This window comes from Kogia breviceps, chromosome 17 (assembly GCF_026419965.1).
Source record: "Kogia breviceps isolate mKogBre1 chromosome 17, mKogBre1 haplotype 1, whole genome shotgun sequence".
Taxonomy (NCBI): domain Eukaryota; kingdom Metazoa; phylum Chordata; class Mammalia; order Artiodactyla; family Physeteridae; genus Kogia; species Kogia breviceps.
This window is the reverse complement of record NC_081326.1, coordinates 60,175,309-60,196,695: the sequence shown is the minus strand read 5'-3', so window position 1 is coordinate 60,196,695 and position 21,387 is coordinate 60,175,309. Positions and strand designations below refer to the sequence as shown.

Here is a 21,387-nt window from a genome sequence, read left to right as displayed (position 1 = left end):
TTTATCATTAAGTGAAGTTAATCAATCTGATATTATAAACAATAGCATGGCTTTTGGTAGATTACTGAGCAGCCCCCCAGACAGGTTGTAACAATTTATACTCCAAGCTGGCTTATTCATGTCCCTTTACCTCCACCATGATTTTATGGGTGAAAAGGATTCTCACTGTTGTTTCAATTTACATTCTTAATGTAAATTTTAAAAGCTGACTGGTGAAGAAAACAACTCTTCATGTGTATTGGCCATATTTATGTCCTGTTTCAAAAACAAATGGTTTAAGATGTTGCAAACTCTTCCATAGGGGCATTTATCTCATTTTCTTATTGATTTGTAAGCATTCTTTAATTACAAAGAAAATTTACCTTCTCATTTATGTTCAAAAAAATATTTTCCTCAGCTTAATCCATACTTTTAATCTTGTTTCTCTTGATAACTGACATTGCTGTTTTAAAAATTAGGACAAATCTATCACTCTTTTTTGATTTCTTCCTCTGCTAAAACAGATTTTCTCCTACATTTTATGCTAGTTCTTTACTTTCACAGTTTTTCCACTTTTAATTCTTAATACATCTGCAATTTATTTTGATATTTGGCGTGAACAAAGAATCATTTCAAACGGATTTATTTTTTTTGAACACTTAATCAACATTCTCACTACTATCTACGGAACATTTTTCTTTTGCCCTCTGATTTGAAATTCTTTTTCTGTCAGATCATGTTATCATGTATTCTTGCTTTTTCCTTGGAATTTCTACTTAGGTCCAGCCCCACATTGTAATTACAACAGCTTTATAACAAAATTTTCTAGTAATACGATACAATTTATCTCATTCTTTAAACAAAAGAGAGGAGACTTCTTACCAGATAAATTATAGAATTATTTCATCAAAAGGTTCAAAGTTGACAAGAATTGTATTAAATGTTTACACTGATTTCAGGAGAATTAACACCTTTATAACACAGGATCTTCCCACAGAGAAACAAGGCATGTTTCCCCTAAGTAATCAATATTGCTTTTATGTCCCCTAATACATATTATTTGTAAATTTTCCCATTCTACATTTCTTACAAGAATACTTCTGATATTTATGATTTTATCTGCTATTTTGAATGGGATCATTTTCATCCTGTTAAAAACTGGACATGGCTAGTTTAAAGGAAAACTAGTGTCTTTTATATGTATTTTATAACTGGCCACCTTACAAATTCTACTACTTCTAAGTCTTTCAGGTCTCTTCTCTGCAAAACAAAAAGCAAATACAAAAAAACCTTCTTTTGGTATCTGTTTTACTACATGTAACTCTTTTAAACTCTTTAGTTTTCCTTATTTTAACTGATTGGCTAGAACATACAGAAAAATGATTAAAAAGAAAAAATTGGTCAGAGCAGGTATCTTTTTCTTGCACCTGACTTTAACGGGGAGTTTAATTTTGATGCTCAAAAATAAAGTAACCAAAAATTTTTGCTTCTAGTACCAAATTTGGCATAACTTTACATATTGTTTAAATAAAATAAATCCTATTTAAGCATAACAAGGAACCTAAACATTCCTAGAATGACCTGTTGTCACGAAGGTCTTGCAAATTTAACCTAAAATACATTATCTCCATCATTCCATTTCTTGTCCTGGTGAAAATGGTACATGTGCACATTTCCTCCGGAACTCCTAATACCTCTAAGCAAGAGAATCCTTTGAAATTTCATTCATCTGGTCAATTAAAATTCCATTAAAATGTACACACAATTAACATGTTGCAAATGAGAATGCATTTTATCTAATAGTTTCTGAGCAATTACAATGACCAGGGAATATTAATGTGACCAGTAGTATAAATATGCATTTACAATGTAGGGACTAAAATAATTTTGACTAAAATACCTAGTAACTAATAATAGGATGTTTAAATGCAAAACTGATTAATCATCACATAACTTTTTTCCAACAGAAGCCAAATTATTTGTGTATGTACTGCTTAGTTTTTTGAGGTTTTTTTGACATACTGTCTCTTTGCTTCTCTGTCCCAATTTGTATCATTTTATTACAGTCACTCTTCACACTCACATAAGATAAGCTACATCAACAACACACAGAAGAGTAAAGTGAAAATAAAAAACTCACTCAATTCCATGATAATGACATACTGAGGCTTTTTCAAAAGGTAAACCCCGAAGTTTCCGAGGACTAAGTTCTGGTGTCAGGACAAAAGTCTTTTCCCTGAAATAAAAAGTTTTTCATTTGTATTTAAAGTTTATTTAGTGACAAAGAGAAAGTTCAAGAAACTGTCTAAACAAGGAAATTTGACTTCCTTCTCTGTAACTGGATCTCATATGGGACAAAGAAGGAAATGAAGTGAGGTTAAGCCTATGGGTTTTGTCACTTACATTTTCTGTGTCCCAAGTTTCAGAAGTTACCATACTACTTACTTCACAAAGCTATTCTGAGAAATGGTTAAATCAAGAATAGACAATGATTTCTAGTGGAAGTTCAAGAAACAGCATTATTCCTGAAGAATATTTTTTTCTTGGTGTAGGAAAATGTTTATGAATTTAGCTAAATTCTTTCTTCCAGGGGAATAAAGTCAAACTCCAATCTTTAGTGACAAAAGAAGTATTTACTTCCTCCTATAACCACATGGGGAATCCAGATTTTTCTTTGCCTGGGAATGTAGTCATTTTGACACCTACTTTAAGAATCAGTGACCTTTTAAATATCAGAGGATAAAAAGACTAACTGCTGATTTCAGTTCTTCTTCTGAAGTAAGTTTCCAATCAGCAGGTATGTTGGAACTAATCATGTGGTGAGCTTACATAAAATATTCATGCTCTACCCCTCCACACCCAGACCTGCAGGGGTACCTCAAAATCTCAGGAAGAAGTCTGCTGCAATTAGGTTAAGTTCTCCTAGTTGTTCTAATAAGTGCTCTCCTTCTCTGCCTGAGTTGGGAGGTACTGTTCCAATGAACTGAATCATGTTCCGAAAGCTCAGAACAGGTTAGATGGGAATGGGAGAATTATACAAGTGGTCTTTACACAGTTAATAGGCAGAATGAAATACCAGGGGCTTGAATTCAGAAGACTTAGAAATGGTATACATAAAAACAAGTAGACAGTAGAGTACCATGAATAAATTGGCTATCACATTTCCCCCCCTTGGCTTTAGTAACGAAAATTGCCCATATGCCACCGAAAATTAAAAATGATCTCGAGTACTAAGATAAGCACTTGAAATTATTACATTAAAATGTAAGACATATTCAAGTTAATGAATCCCAAAAACCAGAATTTATATTCAATGCATCCATTTAAACAGTTCTGCATAAAGTAACATGAATAAATTGCAATGATCCCAGTATTTTGATGACTAATTATTAAAGTGAATAATTTTGTAATATCAAACTATTTAGGTACCTAGCATTTCACTTCTTTCCTTTGCCATGTTGTCTTCCATTTCTTATTTTAATCTCTCAGCAGCTCTATCTATTTTTCTTTAATTTTACTCACACCTTGTTCTTTCTAAAGGAAACACTGTAATACATATGTATTTTGTCAATGTTTAATATTCCTCTGGTGTATATATAGGAGTCACTCCTGTACTTTGTTTAACTTAATATTGCATTTCAGGTGGTTCCTTCTACGGGCAGACATTTAATAAAAGTCTGCAGGTCCTTGATTCATTACCATGAAAGCTCATCCTTCAACTTTTATTTTAATAGGAGATATATTTGATAATGACACAGTTCTTTACTAACACCAAGGAATTATAGCAAACTTCCCTAAATAAATCACTGGTAAACTACAGAAAGAATTAATAGCATCTCCCCTAGACATTGCAGCTAGAAAGACATTCTGGTCAAAAAGAGTACAACCTACATAATCAGTTTTGGTAAACCCATCTGACTCTGCCAGTTCATGTTTAATGATTTGGAAGGACAGTAATCCAATAACTAAACAGATGAAAATGTGTACATAGTTCTTCCCTTTCTTGACTCCCACAAAAAAGATATCAATCTCTCAAAGCTATGAGAAAATGAAAATTACTCTAAAATCACACTATTTTTATGTCATTAAGATCATTAAGTCATTAAGACTCCAAATTATTAAGATCCTCATGTTTTCAAAGTTGCTCCCCATCTCTCTCTCTCTTTAGTGAACACACACATAAAGGCAATATGCTGTAACATTAGTTTGGGGAGACAACTATCTCCAAATAAATCCTTTCCAAAATTAACCCTTAAATTCAATATTTGCCAAAACAAGCTTCAAAAAAGTAATCAAAATGTTCTATAATTTTTAAGGTCCTTTGGAAGGTTCTCAGAATAATGGATTAGCAAAAAGAAATTGGGGTAGTGAACAAATTATTCAAATCTCACAAGTATATTATGCCATAATTTTATCTGTAATTAAGTAAACTTCAGTAACATCCAGAATTTATTAATTAGTAACTTAGTGGAAGTTGTCTTGGAAGTCAAATTAGTTGTAAATTATTCATGTAGACACTGAGTTCTTCCTTGGTAACAGTATAGTTTTGAAAGCATTTTTATTACACTTCCCCATTCTCTTCAGTTGAAAGGCTGTCCTTTTTGCTATTAGACATAACTGACAGTATCACGGTAAGTAGTGGCAAAATCAAAACTAGAGTGTGATACAAAAAAGAATTTTTTAAAATATTTGCAAGTCAAATTACAATTTTTTTCTTAAAAAGTATTGCCATCTGTATACAAAGTAGAAGCTGATTTCTAAGAGAAATATGCTGAGGTTGCTTTTATGATTCCTGTTTCCCTTATATTCAATACTACAAAACAGTAGGACATTTGGCTAAGGTAATATGTGAGGATTAAGGCCAATTGATAAATGCTGGGCTCAAACTTGTAGAATTTGTCAAAGTGTCATTAACTGGAGAAATGAGATGCAATGTGTTTTTTAAATGATTCCTTAAAAATTAGTTGTGGCATGGACATATAGACACTACCAAATGTAAAATAGATAGCTAGTGGGAAGCAGCCGCATAGCACAGGGAGATCAGCTCGTGCTTTGTGACCACCTAGAGGGGTGGGATAGGGAGGGTGGGAGGGAGGGAGACACAAGAGGGAAGAGATATATGGGAACATATGTATATGTATAACTGATTCACTTTGTTATAAAGCAGAAACTAACACACCATTGTAAAGCAATTATACTCCAACAAAGATGTTAAAAAAATTAGTTGAAATTGTAAGTTTATAACTTACCCTTTTTGAATCTGTAAAGGTTGAAGATCTCCAATTGGTAGTCCATCTGAGGTAAAGAATTTCAGCAATTCTTTAGCATCCAATAATGTGACTGAATCCCGTGGACCCTCTTTGTGTCCCAGTAACTGTTCAGATGAACGAGGTAATGAACAAGTTCTGAGAAAAAAATGTGATGTAGATTTATTAAAAGTGGATTAGAATTCACCATGGTCAGGAAAAGCTGCTATGAGCAGAAACCAGAAAAATACACACAAAAAAACTGAAGATCTACACATTTAAGAAAGAAAATAAAGTCATTGCAAATCACTTTGTATCAAAGTATATTTTTAAAAATCTGTAGGTCACAGTAAAACTTGCAGTTACCATGTCAACAATGCTACTACTTAACTAAAATAAACATAATTATATTCTTTATAGATGATTAATTATTTAGTAGTGTAAAGTCATCAATTCTATAAAATTTAAATCTAAACTCTCTTGTATGTTCCAAAACCTCACAATATTGTAAATTTTGAGGGCAGAGACTGAAGGTTGCAATTATCTATGAACTTGAAAGATTACTTGAAGCACACTATGAAATGAGATGGTAATCAGAAATTTCTCCAAGGTCTCTTCTAGCCATGATTATGGCATTATGAATAAGCACTGAATCATTATTATACCTGAAATATATGCAGGACTTTATACTTTTCAAACTATTTTACATACAATATATTCTTAATACAAATTTCCTTGAAAAAAAGATAGGTCTTATCTCAAAATGAAATTAACACCTGAAAATAAGAACTTTGTAAAATTCTTATCATACTAAGCCTAAAAAATAATCATTGTTCCTACTTTTCATATAAAGACACTAACACACAATAGTGCCTTACAGACCCAGGGTGACAATCTATTTAAAATGACAGAGTCAGAACTAGACTGACTCTGAATTAGGTACTAGTTCTACTCTACAACTCTACGAACCCAAAAAGTTCCAAAAAATTTTAAAAACAGGAAAGAGGAAAATAGTTTCAGAGAATGCTAAAGGTTTTATCAAGCACTGAGTCACAGATCATGACATTACTCTGTCCCCAAAGCAAAAATAAAATCTTTCAATACCTACACAGAACATTAATATCCTGAATTTATATTAATTCAACTATTTCCTGATTAATCACTCAAATCAAGCATTTTTACTGATAATTTTATGATTAAAATGTTGACATTATGGCTTCAGACTTATATTTCTAAACATGATGACACTGCCTCTTTCCTCTTCCTATTTACTTTTATTTATTTATTTATTTATTAATTATTCATTCTTGGCTGCACTGGGTCTTTGTTGCTGTGCGTGGGTTTTCCCCAGTTGCGGCGAGTGGGGGCTACTCTTCATTGCAGTGCACGGGCTTCCCACTGCAGTGGCTTCTCTTGTTGAGGAGCACGGGCTCTACGCGTGTGGGCTTCAGTAGTTGTGGCACATGGGCTCGGCAGTTGTGGCTTGCAGGCTTTAGAGCGCAGGCTCAGTAGTTGTGGTGCACAGGTTTAGCTGCTCCATGGCATGTGGGATCTTCCCGGACCAGGGCTTGAACCCATATCCCTTGCATTGGCAAGTGGACTCCCAACCACTGTGCCACCAGGGAAGCCCTCCCTTTATTTTTAAATTGAAAATATAAATCTAATAAAAATAGTCAAACAGAAAAACACTCAAATATTTTCTCTGAACTTTATACTCCAGGAGGGCAGGAACTACATTATGAGTTTAATTTAATTTCTGTATGGTCATTCTCTAATAGTGACTCACAAAATCTTAATGAATATTATGCTCAATCATTTTATAAGCCAGTTGCAATGGGGAAATGTATACTTTGCATTTACATAGAACCCAGGACACAAGAATATCAGAGCAATTTAAAAGCCCAGTTTGTGATGAATTATACTATCAAGATATGTCTTAGGTTAAAAACAAAACAAAAAATACTGACAATACTTTGTTTAGTGTTTTCAAGCTTACAAAGTATTTTTTCATACATTATCTCATTAAATTTTCACAACTTTGGAGTAGAACTGGGATTGTTATCCCCATCTTAAAGATGAGGCAACAAAGTCACACAACAGGTGACTGAGTTTGTCTAAAACCAAATTCTCATGACTTTTAAATTTCACTATGTAATGGTCCTGTATTCTCCAGCTGAACCTGCTTTAACACAAAACAAATTATGAAAATATATAACATAACTTTTGTCCCCAGCCAAGAATTTGATGGTATCTTCCCATATTTTGAAGTATCTACAAATACTGATTGAGCATTTATTCTGCAATTATCATTGTAAGGTACTAAAAAAACAGTTCACTGATGATAATTTACAGACTCATCATCACTGCTCTCAACTGTGTAGAGGTATGACTTGAAGTAGGAGAAAGAAGGTGAGGAGAGTGAAGAGAGATAAATACACCAATGTAGAATGAGGTAGAAAAGGTACAATAAAAAAAGTTTCATGAAAGAAGTAATAACACAGTTTTTTAACTGCATCATTTATCAAAGTCTTAAGAGAAAGGTGCTATTTGAACTAGACTTAAATGACAAGCAAGCTTCTTCTAGTTCAAGATGGTAGATTAAACATACACATTAACCTTTCCACTCAAACAAATAAAAATCACAGTGTTGAAGTATTGGGCACTAAGTCTATAATAGGGTTGAAAAAAGGAAGAAGGAAAAACAGTGGACCAAAGAGTTCAATGAATTTCAGGAATAAACTAGAACAAGAGCCTGAACAAGAATCGGAGAGAAACCTACAAAAAAGGTAGAACATGTCTTCTTTTTTCCATCCCACAAAGCCACAGAGGGACTCTAAACTTGAGCTCGGAGTGGCAATGGGCAGAAATCAGGTGACATATTTTCAGAACTCTACTAGAACTCTTGTTCTAGTACGACCCTCCCACACCACATCTTATCCCCATGCTTTTGCCTCCAAGTCAAAAACCGAAACTATGAAATCCAGAACTATGTGCCTGTCTTACTGTTAGTGGTGGAGCCCCCAGAATAAAGCCCCCTTATTTTAGTTATGGGTAAAGGACCAAAGCTACTTGCCTTTTGATACCCCCGGGGGCCCTATATCTCCCCTCCCCCAGCATTAATTCAGGTGTGAGCAGGTAGGGAACAGGACTACACATATAGAGAGAAAATGTATGCAACTACCAATATAACATAGCCTAGTACTAAATTCTTAGCTATGAACACTCAAGGGCCACCAGACACTAAAGAACTACACCTAAGAGAAAAACACCAGAGGAGCAAATAAAACAGATTGAACGAATCATTTAAGGAACAGATAAAACAAGTTAAAAGAAAATTCCAATTAATATCCTTATAGTATCTTCTCAATTCTCATTATTAAAAGAACAGGTAGGGCTTCCCTGGTGGCGCAGTGGTTGAGAGTCCACCTGCCAATGCAGGGGACACGGGTTCGTACCCTGGTCCGGAAAGATCCCACATGCTGCAGAGTGGCTGGGCCCGTGAGCCACGGCCGCTGGGCCTGTGTGTCCAGAGCCTGTGCTCCGCAACGGGAGAGGCCACAACAGTGAGAGGCCTGCATAACGCAAAAAATAAATAAATAAAAGAACAGGTAGCTATGAAAAAACTAGGGTAGATAACAAAAAAGAATTATTAGGAATTTTAAAAATGGCTGCCAAAAATTTAATAGAAAAGATGAAAGTAAAGGTCAAGGAAGTATCTTAGAATGTAGAGCAGAAAAGATGAAAAGATGGATTATTGAGAGAAGAATCAAATTTGAATGAAAAATCAATCCAGGACATATAAAATTAGTTAAAACAGATATTACAGAGAAGAAAGAAAAAAAAAAGAAAACAGAAGGAAGAATACTATTAAAGAAATAATAGAAGAATATTTCCCAGAGCCGTAAGGCATTGGTGGTTCAATGGTACAATTCTCGCTTCTCCCAGAGCTGAAAAACAGACAAAAGGCTTGAGACCAAAATAGTTCACACCATGATGGCCTCATGTAATTTCAGAACATTATGTAAAATAGAAAATTCTACAAGTTCCAGACAGGGTAAAATACCTATTAAGGAACAAAAACCCATGTTGCATCAGACTTCTCATTAAGATACAAGATCCAGGAAAATGCAGTTCTAATTTAGAAATGTATTCAAAAGAAATACCAGGATAACAGTTGTGCAGGTAGAAAGGGTCAGTCCAAATCAGAGTAGCAAGTCAGAGAGGTGCAAGAAAAATGACTTCAAGAAAAAAAAAAAAATTGTCTACTGCAAATAACATAAGGTGCCAGAGGAAGAAGAAGGATAAAAGGTGAAGAGAAGTAGGGATGTTAATTTCCTCCCCTTTCACAATGGGAAGTTAAAATATACAATCTAAAATTCACGGGTGGGCTTTCCTGTGGCGCAGTGGTTAAGAAGCTGCCTGCCAATGCAGGGGACATGGGTTCGAGACCTGGTCCCGGAAGAGCTCACATGCTGCGGAGCAACTAAGCCCATGAGCCACAACTACTGAGCCTGCGCTCTAGAACCCAAGTGCCGCGACTACTGAAGCCCCTGCACCCAGAGCGTGTGCTCTGCAACAAGAGAAGCCACCACAATGAAAAGCCCACGCACCGCAACGAAGAGTAACCCCGCTCACCACAACTAGAGAAAGCCCACGCACAGCAACAAAGACCCAATACAAAAAAAAAAACACAAATAAATAGACATTTAGAAAAAAATAAATAATCATGGGCAAGAAATGCAAGTTCTTTTATGGGTAACCTGTCCTTTTCTCAATCTTCTTTCTAGATTGTCATTTTCCTCCTGACCTATAAACGTTAAGAGACCTTCAAGGAATGGTCTTAAGCCCTCTCTCCTTTTTCTACATGGTCTCACCAAGTGATCTCATCCACTAGCACGTATTTTAAAAAACCCTTTTAATGATAACTCCAAAATGACTTTCAGATTTCTCCTCCGATCCACTTAACATGTCCACTTGCATAAGCCATAGAGCAAACTTAGCATCCTTAAAGCAGAACTCTCGATTTTTCTCCCCAAATCTGTTCTTACTCCAACTTCTCACCAATCTTCCCCAAACTATAAGTGAGAACACCACTCACATGCTGTTCAAGCCAGAAATCTAAACTGTCTTGGATGCCTCTCTTTTCCTCTCCTCCACATCCAGTCCATCACAGGAAGGTTTTTTTTTTCCCAGCTAAGCACCAAAATATATCCCAAACTTGTTCTCCACTACTACTCTAGTTAGAAATCAAAGTTATCTCTCAGCCTACAGAAAAAGCCACCCAACTGATCTGTCTGTTCCTAGTATCCTCCTCCTACAATCTATTCGCCACGAAAGAGTAAAAGTTATTTTGCAAAATCAGATCACGTCACTCTTTGGTATAAAATCCATCAAAAGCTTACCAATGCACTTACAATATAATCCAGAGTCTGTATGAAAACCTATAAAGTCCTGTGTGACTGAATGTGCTTCACCCATTTATCCATTAGGTCTCAGCTCCAATGTAACCTCCTCAGGGAGCCATCCCTGACCATCCACCTCATCTCTCCACACCCACAGCAAGTAAATTACTCTCCTTCAGTCCCTGTGTTTCATTCATTACACATAGAGTAATTTATAAGTATTATATTTACTTGTCTGGTTACTTACTCCTCTAAGAGGAGAGCCTGACACGTAGTTGGTACTCAATACATTTGTTGACGTCTATGAACAAAATGTTGTTATAGCAAGTCACAGCAAGTCATAAATGTTATCAGCAGAGGATCTAAAGATAAAAATGTGATTTGGGGGAAGTGAGTTGGAGGAGGGCAATGCAACAGAGCCAAATTCCTTCTCTTTATTCCATTATTCTACCTCTCAACAATTATGTACTGAGCGCCGACTATGTACTGAACCAAAAACAAAACAAAAATAAACTCTGCCTCTTAGGGATAGTTAATAATAGATACTATACAAACATAAAAATGTAAAACAGGAAGAGTTTAAAATAGCTCAAAGAAGAAGAGTACATTTACTTCATTTTACACGTTCCTGTATGGTTTAAATTTTTCTTACATATTCATATACCTGTGTGTATCTATGGAAGATGGTCTGGAAGGCCATCCACTAAAATGTTAACTGTGATTATGTACACCTAGGAAGTACAAGTAGAAGGTAGAAGAAAAAGAGCATTTCCTGGACACACTACTCTGTAGTGCTCTATCTATCTATCTATGGATTTATAGTAAGCATATATTTCTTTTATAATAAAACCATAAACTACTAATATCTCATAAATACAAGGATTAAGATGTTAAAAGTCATTAAAAAATACTGAGCTATTTAAATATTACCTCATTTTTTGTTTAGCTTTTTCAAAAGTTTCCAAATTTTGAAGAACATGCCTTTCTGGCCACTCCAGAGGATTGGTTTCCACTAGACTTGAAGAAATAGGTTCCACTGGATTGGAATCTGAAGAGAAATATGTAAGTACTGAAAAGTATTAACATACTGAATTTTGCTATATAAAAATGTACATAGATACATACATATATCGTGTGTGTGTGTGTGTACAAAGGCAAACTGGATTAATGGTACAGTACTTACCTCAGGCATTTATTAAGGATATCTCTGATGGCCTGAACTGTGCAAAATACCATAGAAAAGTTTTTTGGAAATGAAAAAAAAAAATCAGTATTAAGCTTTATTTTACTATCTCCTCATAATAAAAGTTATGAGCTAGAATTCAGAAGATGAATTAGCACTGTAAAAACTCATATGGAATGAAAGCATAACTTTATTATTTTTGTGAAATTAGTTCTAAATGGAAAGGAGACAACTCTGTAGAGAATATACTAGATATATTATGTGATTTCCATACTACAGAGGAATTATCATCAGTAACCTGAGAAATTCATATCTTTAAAACAGACTATCGGACTTCCCTTGTGGCGCAGTGGTTAAGAATCCGCCTGCCAATGCAGGGAACACAGGTTCAAGCCCTGGTCCAGGAAGATCCCACATGCTGCAGAACAACTAAGCCCGTGCGCCACAACTACTGAGCCTGCGCTCTAGAGCCCATGCGCCACAACTACTGAGCCTGTGCTCTTGAGCCCGCGAGCCACAACTACTGAGCCCGCATGCCACAACTACCGAAGCCCGTGTTCCTAGAGACTGTGCTCCGCAACAAGAGAAGCCACTGCAATGAGAAGCCCGCGCACCGCAACGAAGAGTAGCCCCCACTTGCTGCAACTAGAGAAAGCCTGTGCACAGCAACAAAAATCAAAACACAGCCAAAAATTAAATAAATTTATATTTTAAAAAGTGAGAATCTTTAAAAAAAAAAAAAAGAGAGAGAGAGATTACCTCATTCTCAAAAGTACAGTAATACCACTGATGTTTCCAGGTAAAGGTTACTTTAGAAATAATTCTCATTATGTATTAGTGCAAGATGCCTTAACATACACATTTTCAAGTAAATTGCTAACGTTAAATGTTATTTTACTACTAATAAAATATTATATGTACGGGTGTGCTTATCTTTCCAGCCAGTATGCTGCAATGAACTAACACTGAGATTGTTGATAACTGCAATTCTCATCAAAAACATACAGGGACACCTTCCATTCTCATCATAAATTATGAGTACATCCCAACTGTTTTAACACTGGCAAAATTACTAAGTGTACTACTTTTTGGATTCAAAAACTATCTGGTGTTTTAAATTGTTTGAACTATTACACACTAATAAATTTACTGAAAATACTGGACATTTGACTAACCATCAACCCTGACAAAAATACCCATTCTATACTTTGTGGTCCTACAAAGTGATAAGGATTTGGTAAGAAATTTTTGAACAAAAAAGAAAAAAATTAATCATAAAGGAAAACAGAAGCCAACTGCATACTATTTTCCCTTTACTTATTAAACTATTTAGTCAAATAGCTTAAAATATTTTTAATGCCTATACTGGACTGCCCCAAACACCATCCAAATATAGCACTTCCCATTTCTTAATAAGGGTGGTGAAATACTATTTTATAGAATAATGACCTTTATGATGAAATAATCTACTTTATAATGTTGGCATGGCTTTTCAAAAAAAGTATAAAGAAAAAAATCATTAGCAGTTCTGAACAGTTACAGGCTGTGTTCACAAAAGAATACAAGCCATTTTATGCAAAAAAAAAAAAAAAAAAAAAAAAAAAAAGGGCTTCCCTGGTGGCGCAGTGGTTGAGAGTCCACCTGCCGATGCAGGGCACACGGGTTCGTGCCCTGGTCCGGGAGGATCCCACATGCCGCGGAGCGGCTGGGCCCGTGAGCCATGGCCACTGAGCCTGCGCATCCAGAGCCTGTGCTCCGCAACAGGAGAGGCCACAACAGTGAGAGGCCCACGTACCACAAAAAAACAAAAACACACACACACACACACACAAAAAAAAACAAAAACAAACAAACAAAAAGAATACAAGCCATTTTAAATAAAAGTTAACATTCATTATTCCTAAATATTACAATATAATTAATTATTAACTTTGACTATACAATCTACATAAATATAAGTGACACAGGCTAAATATTAAGGAATGGATAGGCAAACATTCGTATGTATCATGTCTTTTGGGGAATAACTTAATATAATTCTTCCAATAAAATGAAATACAATATTTTAATTATGTGGCAAGCAGGATACTGGGCCATGCTGACAACCAAAAACCACAAAAGGAGCCTCTGAGAAACCAAATACACTGCTTCATTTTATTTATTTGTATTTATTTTTAAAAAATATTTATTTATTTGGCTGCACTGGGTCTTAGTTGCAGCACGCGGGATCTTTATTTGCAGCATGCAAACTCTTACTTGTGGCATTTGGGATCTAGTTCCCTGACCTGGGATCGAACCCAGGCCCCCTACATTGGGAGCACGGAGTCTTAGCCACTGGACCACTGGGGAAGCCGTACCACTTCATTTTAAAACAGTGTTTTACTTTACAGGTGAAACAAAGAAATGGAAGCGATACAAAAGGGAAGTAAGGACTCAAAACTGCCCTACAAAATCACAAATTACAGCAAACAAAAAGGAAAGTAATATTTCAGATAACAGTATGTGGCTAATGAATACAGGCCACGATAGCCTTACATTTCAAAATATTAATGAATCGCCAAGAAAAGATTATAATTGGTAGATTGTGTTTATTAATAAGGCAAGAATTATAAACGTACACTAGAAGATTCTTATTAAAGTATTTGAAATAAGAAAATTGTGATCTTATCCTTTATCCAGAAGTCATTTATGCAGTGTTTACGTGCCCCAACAGCCCCAGGTAAAATAAAGGACACTGTTTTTTGAGTTCAGATATCACATTTGGCATATTATGAGTCTTTAGCAAGTTACGGCAATGAGTAAATAAAATGGTATGCTGACTCTCATTTGTTACACATGCTAGAGTTTTCACAAAAAAACCCCCAAGACAACAGATCAATAACCCTAACAATTGCTAATAACTCCTAGTGTGCATGGCTGCGAATAATGGGTCAGATATGAAATATAATTGACCTTCCTGCTTCTTTTGCTGTAATTTGCATGTAGGTGTACAGTTGACCCTCTGTATCCACGAGTTCCGTATCCACAGATTCAAGCAACCATGGATAAAAAATATTTGGGTGAAAAAAAATTCCAGAAAGTTCCAAAAAGCAAAACGTGAATTTGGTGTGTGCTGGCAAGTACTTACATGGCATTTACATTGTATTTATAACTATTTATATTGTATTAGGTACTATAAGTAATCTAGAGATGATTTAAAGGACAGGAGTAAGGTACAGAGCTGGGATTCAGCCTTGTTAGTATTGCTCCAGAGCCCATGCTGTAACCAAGAAGCCATGCTCTCTCACTTACTGAACATATCTTGCACTTACAAGTAACCTCATACTGTCTCCAACATCTTTCAGATTACTACGCACTATTTAACTTTGGTACTGATAATAACAATAGTGATAATGAAAATACAAACAACAGGTAACAATTTTTTGGCACTGATTCTGTTCTAAGTGTTTTACATGTATCAACCCAGTTAATCCTCATAATAACCCTAGTAACTGGGTAATATTATCATCCCCATTTGAAACATGAGGAAACAGAGATATGCAGAGGTTAAATAACCTGCCCGAAGACATACAGCTAACAAGTGACAAAGCTGAGAGTTAAACCCTGGCAGTCTATCTCCAGAAGCCTGGGCCCTTAAACATGGCACTAGATGCTGTATTTATATTTTGTTTTCCAAACAGATCATAAGCCTGTAGAAAGCCAAGGACCCAAATTTTTACTTCTTTGTATGCCTTCATGGCATCAAACACTCAACAAACATTATTATTAACTTGATTCTTTGGTCATTTTCTTATTAATGTATGAATAAAAATGATTCTCACAGAATAAAAGCAAAAAAATTATCCTGTACTTTAAAAATGCCAGGCAATCTTCAAATGCTTCTTTGTTAGATCTTGAAAAGCTTCACTCTATTCAAATTTATCACAAGAATGGAAACCAAGAAAATAGAAAGAAACGCAAGTTAATATAGAAATGATTTCCGGCTCCCTCAGTAGAAGTTTGGTACTGTTCCTGCTATAATAAATGGCCATTGTGGAGCATCTTATTATATGTAGTTTTAACTATATTAAATTTACTGAGTAGGTTCTACTTTTTTTATCTTATGAAAACATAGCTCAATAGAAATCCATCCATTCTAGTAGCTTAGTAACAGCTGTAAAAGGGGAATCACCTTAAAGTGTTTCTCCCTCTGCTCAGAAACAACTATACTGAATGTGCTTAAGGAAAGAAATTATCAGAGAATTTCTACTGTTTAAATGATGAAACCTAGGGGCAAGACGGGAATAAAGACACAGACCTACTAGAACATGGACTTGAGGATACAGGGAGGAGGAAAGGTAAGCTGTGACGAAGTGAGAGAGTGGCATGGACATATATACACTACCAAACGTAGGGTGGATAGCTAGTGGGAAGCAGCTGCATAGCACAGGGAGATCAGCTCAGTGCTTTGTGACCACCTACAGGGGTGGGATAGGGAGGGTGGGAGGGAGATGCAAAAGGGAGGGGGTATGGGAACATATGTATATGTATAACTGATTCTCTGTTGTAAAGCAGAAACTAACACACCATTGTAAAGCAATTATACTCCAATAAAGATGTTAAAAAAAAAAGAAAACTACAGCTTATTATATATACATACATACTTGTATATACAAATATATATCACTATTAAAATTTATGATAGATTTTTATTTGATTGATACATTTTATTAGTTTTAATAATAAATAACCATCATAAATGCCACACACAAAAAAGAACTAATGTTTAAAGTAACAGAAAACTTACCATTTAACATATTAGAAGTGTTGTCTGTCTTTATTAGACTCGTTTTAGGGATAATAGCATCAAAATGATTGAAAAAGCATTCCCTTGTGAGTATTAATAGACTTTTGAGTTCATCCACAGAAAGTACTTCCGGCTGCTTTGCTAACTTTCTCCTTTCTATAAGACAACAAATCAATATGATTAACAATATAACTGTCATTTTAAAGCCTCGTGAGCTCATCTACTAGTCTTTTATGGGAAATATTTTCAAAAGTAAAACAAATGAATCTCTCCATGCTGTGCCACATGGCCAAAGGGAAAAAAAAAAAGACAATGGGACAATGTCTTCAAAATTCTAAGGGTAAACCATTTTTAACCTTGAAGTCTATATGGATTATCAATCTAGTGAAGATATGTTCAGACGTGCAAGAGCTTGAAAAATGTATGCCCCATGAATGAACTTTTACTCAGGAAGCTACTGCAAGATATGCTCCAACCAAACAAGAAAGGAATCCAAAGAAAAAGGGAGGACAAGGGGTCTAGAAAATAAGAAATTCCAAAAGAAGAGAAGAGGAAAAAGGAGTCTCTTAAGATGTCAGTAGGTCTAACGAAGCATTTTGTCTAAAATACAGTAAAATATGAAAACTCCAGAAAAAAAAAAAACTATGAGAAATAAAAAGGAACTACTGAGTTTGAACATGCAATAAATTTACTGATAGATATGTGGCAGAAATGTTGGAGGCTCCGGGAAAACATAACAGTATTTTGCCTGTACAGAAGAATGGGCAAATTAAAAATAAGGTGATTATCAACCATAAAAAAAAAAAAGATTATACCAGAAAGGAGAGTTGACGATCATCATATACTACATGACTCAGCAGTAAACTTATAGATAGGTACATAGGTAGGTAGGTAGATGGATAGCTAGACAGGAAGGAAGGGAGGAAGGAAGGGAGGGAGGGAGGGAGAGAGAGAAAGGAAGGAAGGAAAGAAGGAAGGGAGGGAGAGAGAGAGAGAGAGAGAGAGGGAGGGAGGGAGGAAGGAAGGGAGGGAGGGAGAGAGAGAGAGGGAAAGAAAGAAGGAAAGAAAGGAAGGGAGGGAGGGAGGGAGGAAGGAGGGAAGGAAGAGCGATGGAAGGAAGGAAGAGGGAGGGACAGAGGGAGGAAGAAATGTTAAAACTAACCATTAGTTTAACCCCAATTCATGATTTCACTGTAAAGGATGGAAAGGGAAAGGGAAGTTGATGTGGGAAAGCTAAATATTTAGTTCCATAGTTAGGCATTAAGACAATGTCTAAAACTGGTAAATCAAGAAATAACAGCATACATATGTTACTCATAAAGCTGGAGGAAAGGTCAAGGAAAATCTGCCAGAAGAGCTGAGGGCAGCTGCCTGTGGACAGAGACAGAAAGATGGGGAGAAGGTAGGGCACTGCTGTTTTCCATTTTAGGTTTTTCAATAGCATTGGAAATTTTTAACTATACCCATGTGCTACTTTTATAAAAATATTTCATTTTTAAAACACTTCTGAATAACATTTTCTTCTATAATAAAATAGTGAGCTATAAATTTGTAGAGAATTCAATTCAACAAATATGTATTGAGTATGTACTGTCTGCAAAGCACTGTGCTGTGCCCTTAGATACAGAGGATTAAAGCATATTCCATCACACTGTGTGAGGCTGGCACATAAATAATACAAAGGAATAGCTGGATGCCTCTGTAAAATCCCACCTCACCAACCTGGATATTGCCAGGCTCAATCCAGTTCTGATCCAAAATAAGTAACACATGATCTCTGCAGTCAAGAACATTAGTAATGGTAAAGTAAGAGTTGTAAAATATGCTGCTTTTATTACATTTTCTTAGTGAAGATGAAGCTTCAATTGAAGCTTTTTATTTTCTTACCATCTTCTGGGAGCCGTCTAAAATGAAAAGTTGTAAATGATTTGCTTTCATATGAAAGATGCACAATAAGTAATGTGCTACAGAAATTAGCCCCACATTTTTATTAATGCTAAAAATATACCTAAATAATGAACCTGACCTATGCTTATTAAAACTGTCAATTTGGGCTTCCCTGGTGGCGCAGTGGTTGAGAGTCCGCCTGCCGATGCAGGGGACACGGGTTCGAGCCCTGGTCCGGGAAGATCCCACATGCCGCGGAGCGGCTGGGCCCGTGAGCCGTGGCCGCTGAGCCTGCGCGTCTGGAGGCTGTGCTCCGCAACGGGAGAGGCCACAACAGTGAGAGGCCCACATACAGCAAAAAAAAAAAAAAAAAAAAAACTGTCAATTATATTACAATAACGGGCAATCTGAAGAGCAGGATATGACTTCCTATTGACCTTGATGACTGGGCAATAGAGAGAGAAAACAGATAAGGTTTAATAGGGTTTTGAGCAGGATAATTTACCTAGATGAAAAACAATCTCTATACAAGTGAGTTTGCAACACAAGTGGCAGATAAAGATTTGGGAGAAAAATACTGGACTAAAGTCTAAAAATGAATTAGCAAAAGAATGCTGTTCCCAAGAAAGCTAGTAATAACTCAGGACCTAACTAAGAAAAATAGAGTAAAATATCTAAAAGTATCAGCAGATTGACCACCAATCAGGGCTGCACTGGGTTCTATAAATTTAAAAAAGATGTGGGGAACTCAGAGTAGTGACCACAGAACTGGAGCAAAATGACAATACTGCTATTTTGGTATTTGTTTTGTATCACACTGAACAGTTTTTTATTTAAAAATTGTTTAGCATTCTTAAACCTTTCCTTTAAAAATCAGTGAAACAAGATACTTAATATTTCTAAATACAAAATTTATAAATTACAAATTTCAGGTAAAACATAAATTATAAAATTTATATATCATTCTAAATGTTTATATCTAAATATCTATACATCTATATCTACATATAGTATGGAGGTTCCTTAGAAAACTAAAAATAGAGTTATCATATGATCTAGCAATCCCACTCCTCAGCATATATCCAGAGAAAAACAATTTGAAAAGACACATGGACCCCAATGTTCATTGCAGCACTATTACAATAGCCAGGACATGGAAGCAACCTGAACGCCCATCAACAGAGGAATGGATAAAGAAGATGTGGTACATATACAATGGAATATTACTCAGCCATAAGAAGGAACGAAATTGGGTTATCTGTAGAGACATGGATGGGCCTAGAGACTGTCATACAGAGTGAAGTAAGTCAGTAAGAGAAAAACAAATATCGTATATTAATGCATACATGTGGAATCTGAAAAAACTGGTATAGACGATCTTATTTACAAAGCAGAAATAGTGACACAGACGAAGAGAGCAAACGTATGAATACCAAGGGGGAAGTGTGGGGGAATGAATTGGGAGATCGGGATTGACATATATACACTATTGATACTATGTATAAAACAGATAACTAATGAGAACCTATTGTATAGCACAGGGAGCTCTACTCAATGTTCTGTCGTGACCTAAATGGGAAAGAAATCCAAAAAACAGGGTATATATGTATACATATGGCTGATTCACTTTGCTGTACAGTATAAACACAACATTGTAAAGCAACTATACTACAATAAAAAATATAAACAAATAAAAATTACAGGGCTTCCCTGGTGGCGCAGTGGTTGGGAGTCTGCCTGCCGATGCAGGGGACACGGGTTCGTGCCCTGGTCCGGGAAGATCCCACATGCCGCGGAGCAACTAAGCCCGTGAGCCATGGCCGCTGAGCCTGTGCGTCCGGAGCCTGTGCTCCGCAACGGGAGAGGCCACAACAGAGAGGCCCGCATACCGCAAAAAAAAAAAAAAAAAAAAAAAAATTACATATAAATTTTAAGAATAAAATTAATAAAAATAAATTATTCTAAAAAATTAAACCCTAACAGAAATTTTATTTGATTTTTGTATTTTTTTAAAAAAACAGAGTACCTCATTAATGTGAGTAAATTTTCATGCAGATTTTTCCAGTTGCTTGTTCTGATTCAGTATACTCAGATAAATAGCGGGGGAGATTAGAATAAGTTCACTCCATGTCTTATTGATAATTTTGAAAAAAATTTTGAATAACTTTTTGTTTTCCAGCAAAGACTACAATCTGTATTGATACTGAAATGTTAATTTTATTCCCCAAAGAAAACTGCTCCTATTATATCAGTTTTCATCATGTATAAATTAACTGTATCGATTTAAATACTTTTATATCTATATTCACTTCTTTGAAAATCACTGAAATAGACACTAAGATAGTCTTACGTTGGAAACTTCACTTTGTTGTCACTCTCCTCTGTCTTTAGAGATACACGAAATCTGAACAGACGCATCTTTGTTCCCAGATTTTCAATTCAGTATTAACTCTCTGGGTAGAGGAGAGTTTGGTTAAGCAAATAATTCCATCGTAAATAGATTAACTGGATCATTAATCTTAATCAAGATTTAATGCTCTAGATTACAAACTGGCCAGTACATGGATACCCCCAGAGCTGATGTCTCCAGCAGCTACTAGCTCTGAGGCTTCCTTCAACTTCAGGCCCCCTACTTGCCCTTGCCCAGTGCTGTGGCATCCTCACAGCTGCTGCCTGTGTTACAGCTCAGATGCTGCTAACTTCTACATTTTCAGCATTTATTTAGCACTTTCTTCCCCCCCCCACCCCCAGCAGAGCTTCCAATCACACCTGTAGGCAACTACTAGGCAACAACCTAATTATAATTATATTTCCCTTCCCAACCAAGCAGGAGGGATGGCCTTGCTGGGCTTAGCTCTTCTTACCCAAAGGAGAGGTACACCCGCTTCAGATAGCTGCCCATTC

At 35.8% G+C, this 21,387-nt stretch overlaps 1 protein-coding gene across 14 annotated transcripts in view; it reads right to left on the bottom strand.

Moving 5' to 3' along the window:
* The window catches only part of MTBP (MDM2 binding protein), a 237,345-nt gene that overhangs the window by 169,243 nt on the left and 46,715 nt on the right, over positions 1 to 21,387 (bottom strand). For 8 of the 14 annotated variants that reach the window (XR_010837358.1, XR_010837356.1, XR_010837359.1 and 5 more), the window contains 4 exons: positions 16,597 to 16,752; positions 11,558 to 11,696; positions 5,229 to 5,384; positions 2,120 to 2,215 (listed from right to left, as the gene is read on the bottom strand). Coding sequence is in view for 5 of the 14 variants with exons in the window: in XM_059043445.2 (XP_058899428.1) it covers positions 2,120 to 2,215; positions 5,229 to 5,384; positions 11,558 to 11,696; positions 16,597 to 16,752 (547 nt within the window). In the remaining 9 variants the exon portion in view is untranslated. The remainder of the gene's footprint in view (positions 1 to 2,119; positions 2,216 to 5,228; positions 5,385 to 11,557; positions 11,697 to 16,596; positions 16,753 to 21,387) is intronic. The other 6 variants (XR_010837361.1, XR_010837363.1, XR_010837360.1 and 3 more) reach the window with 1 other exon arrangement.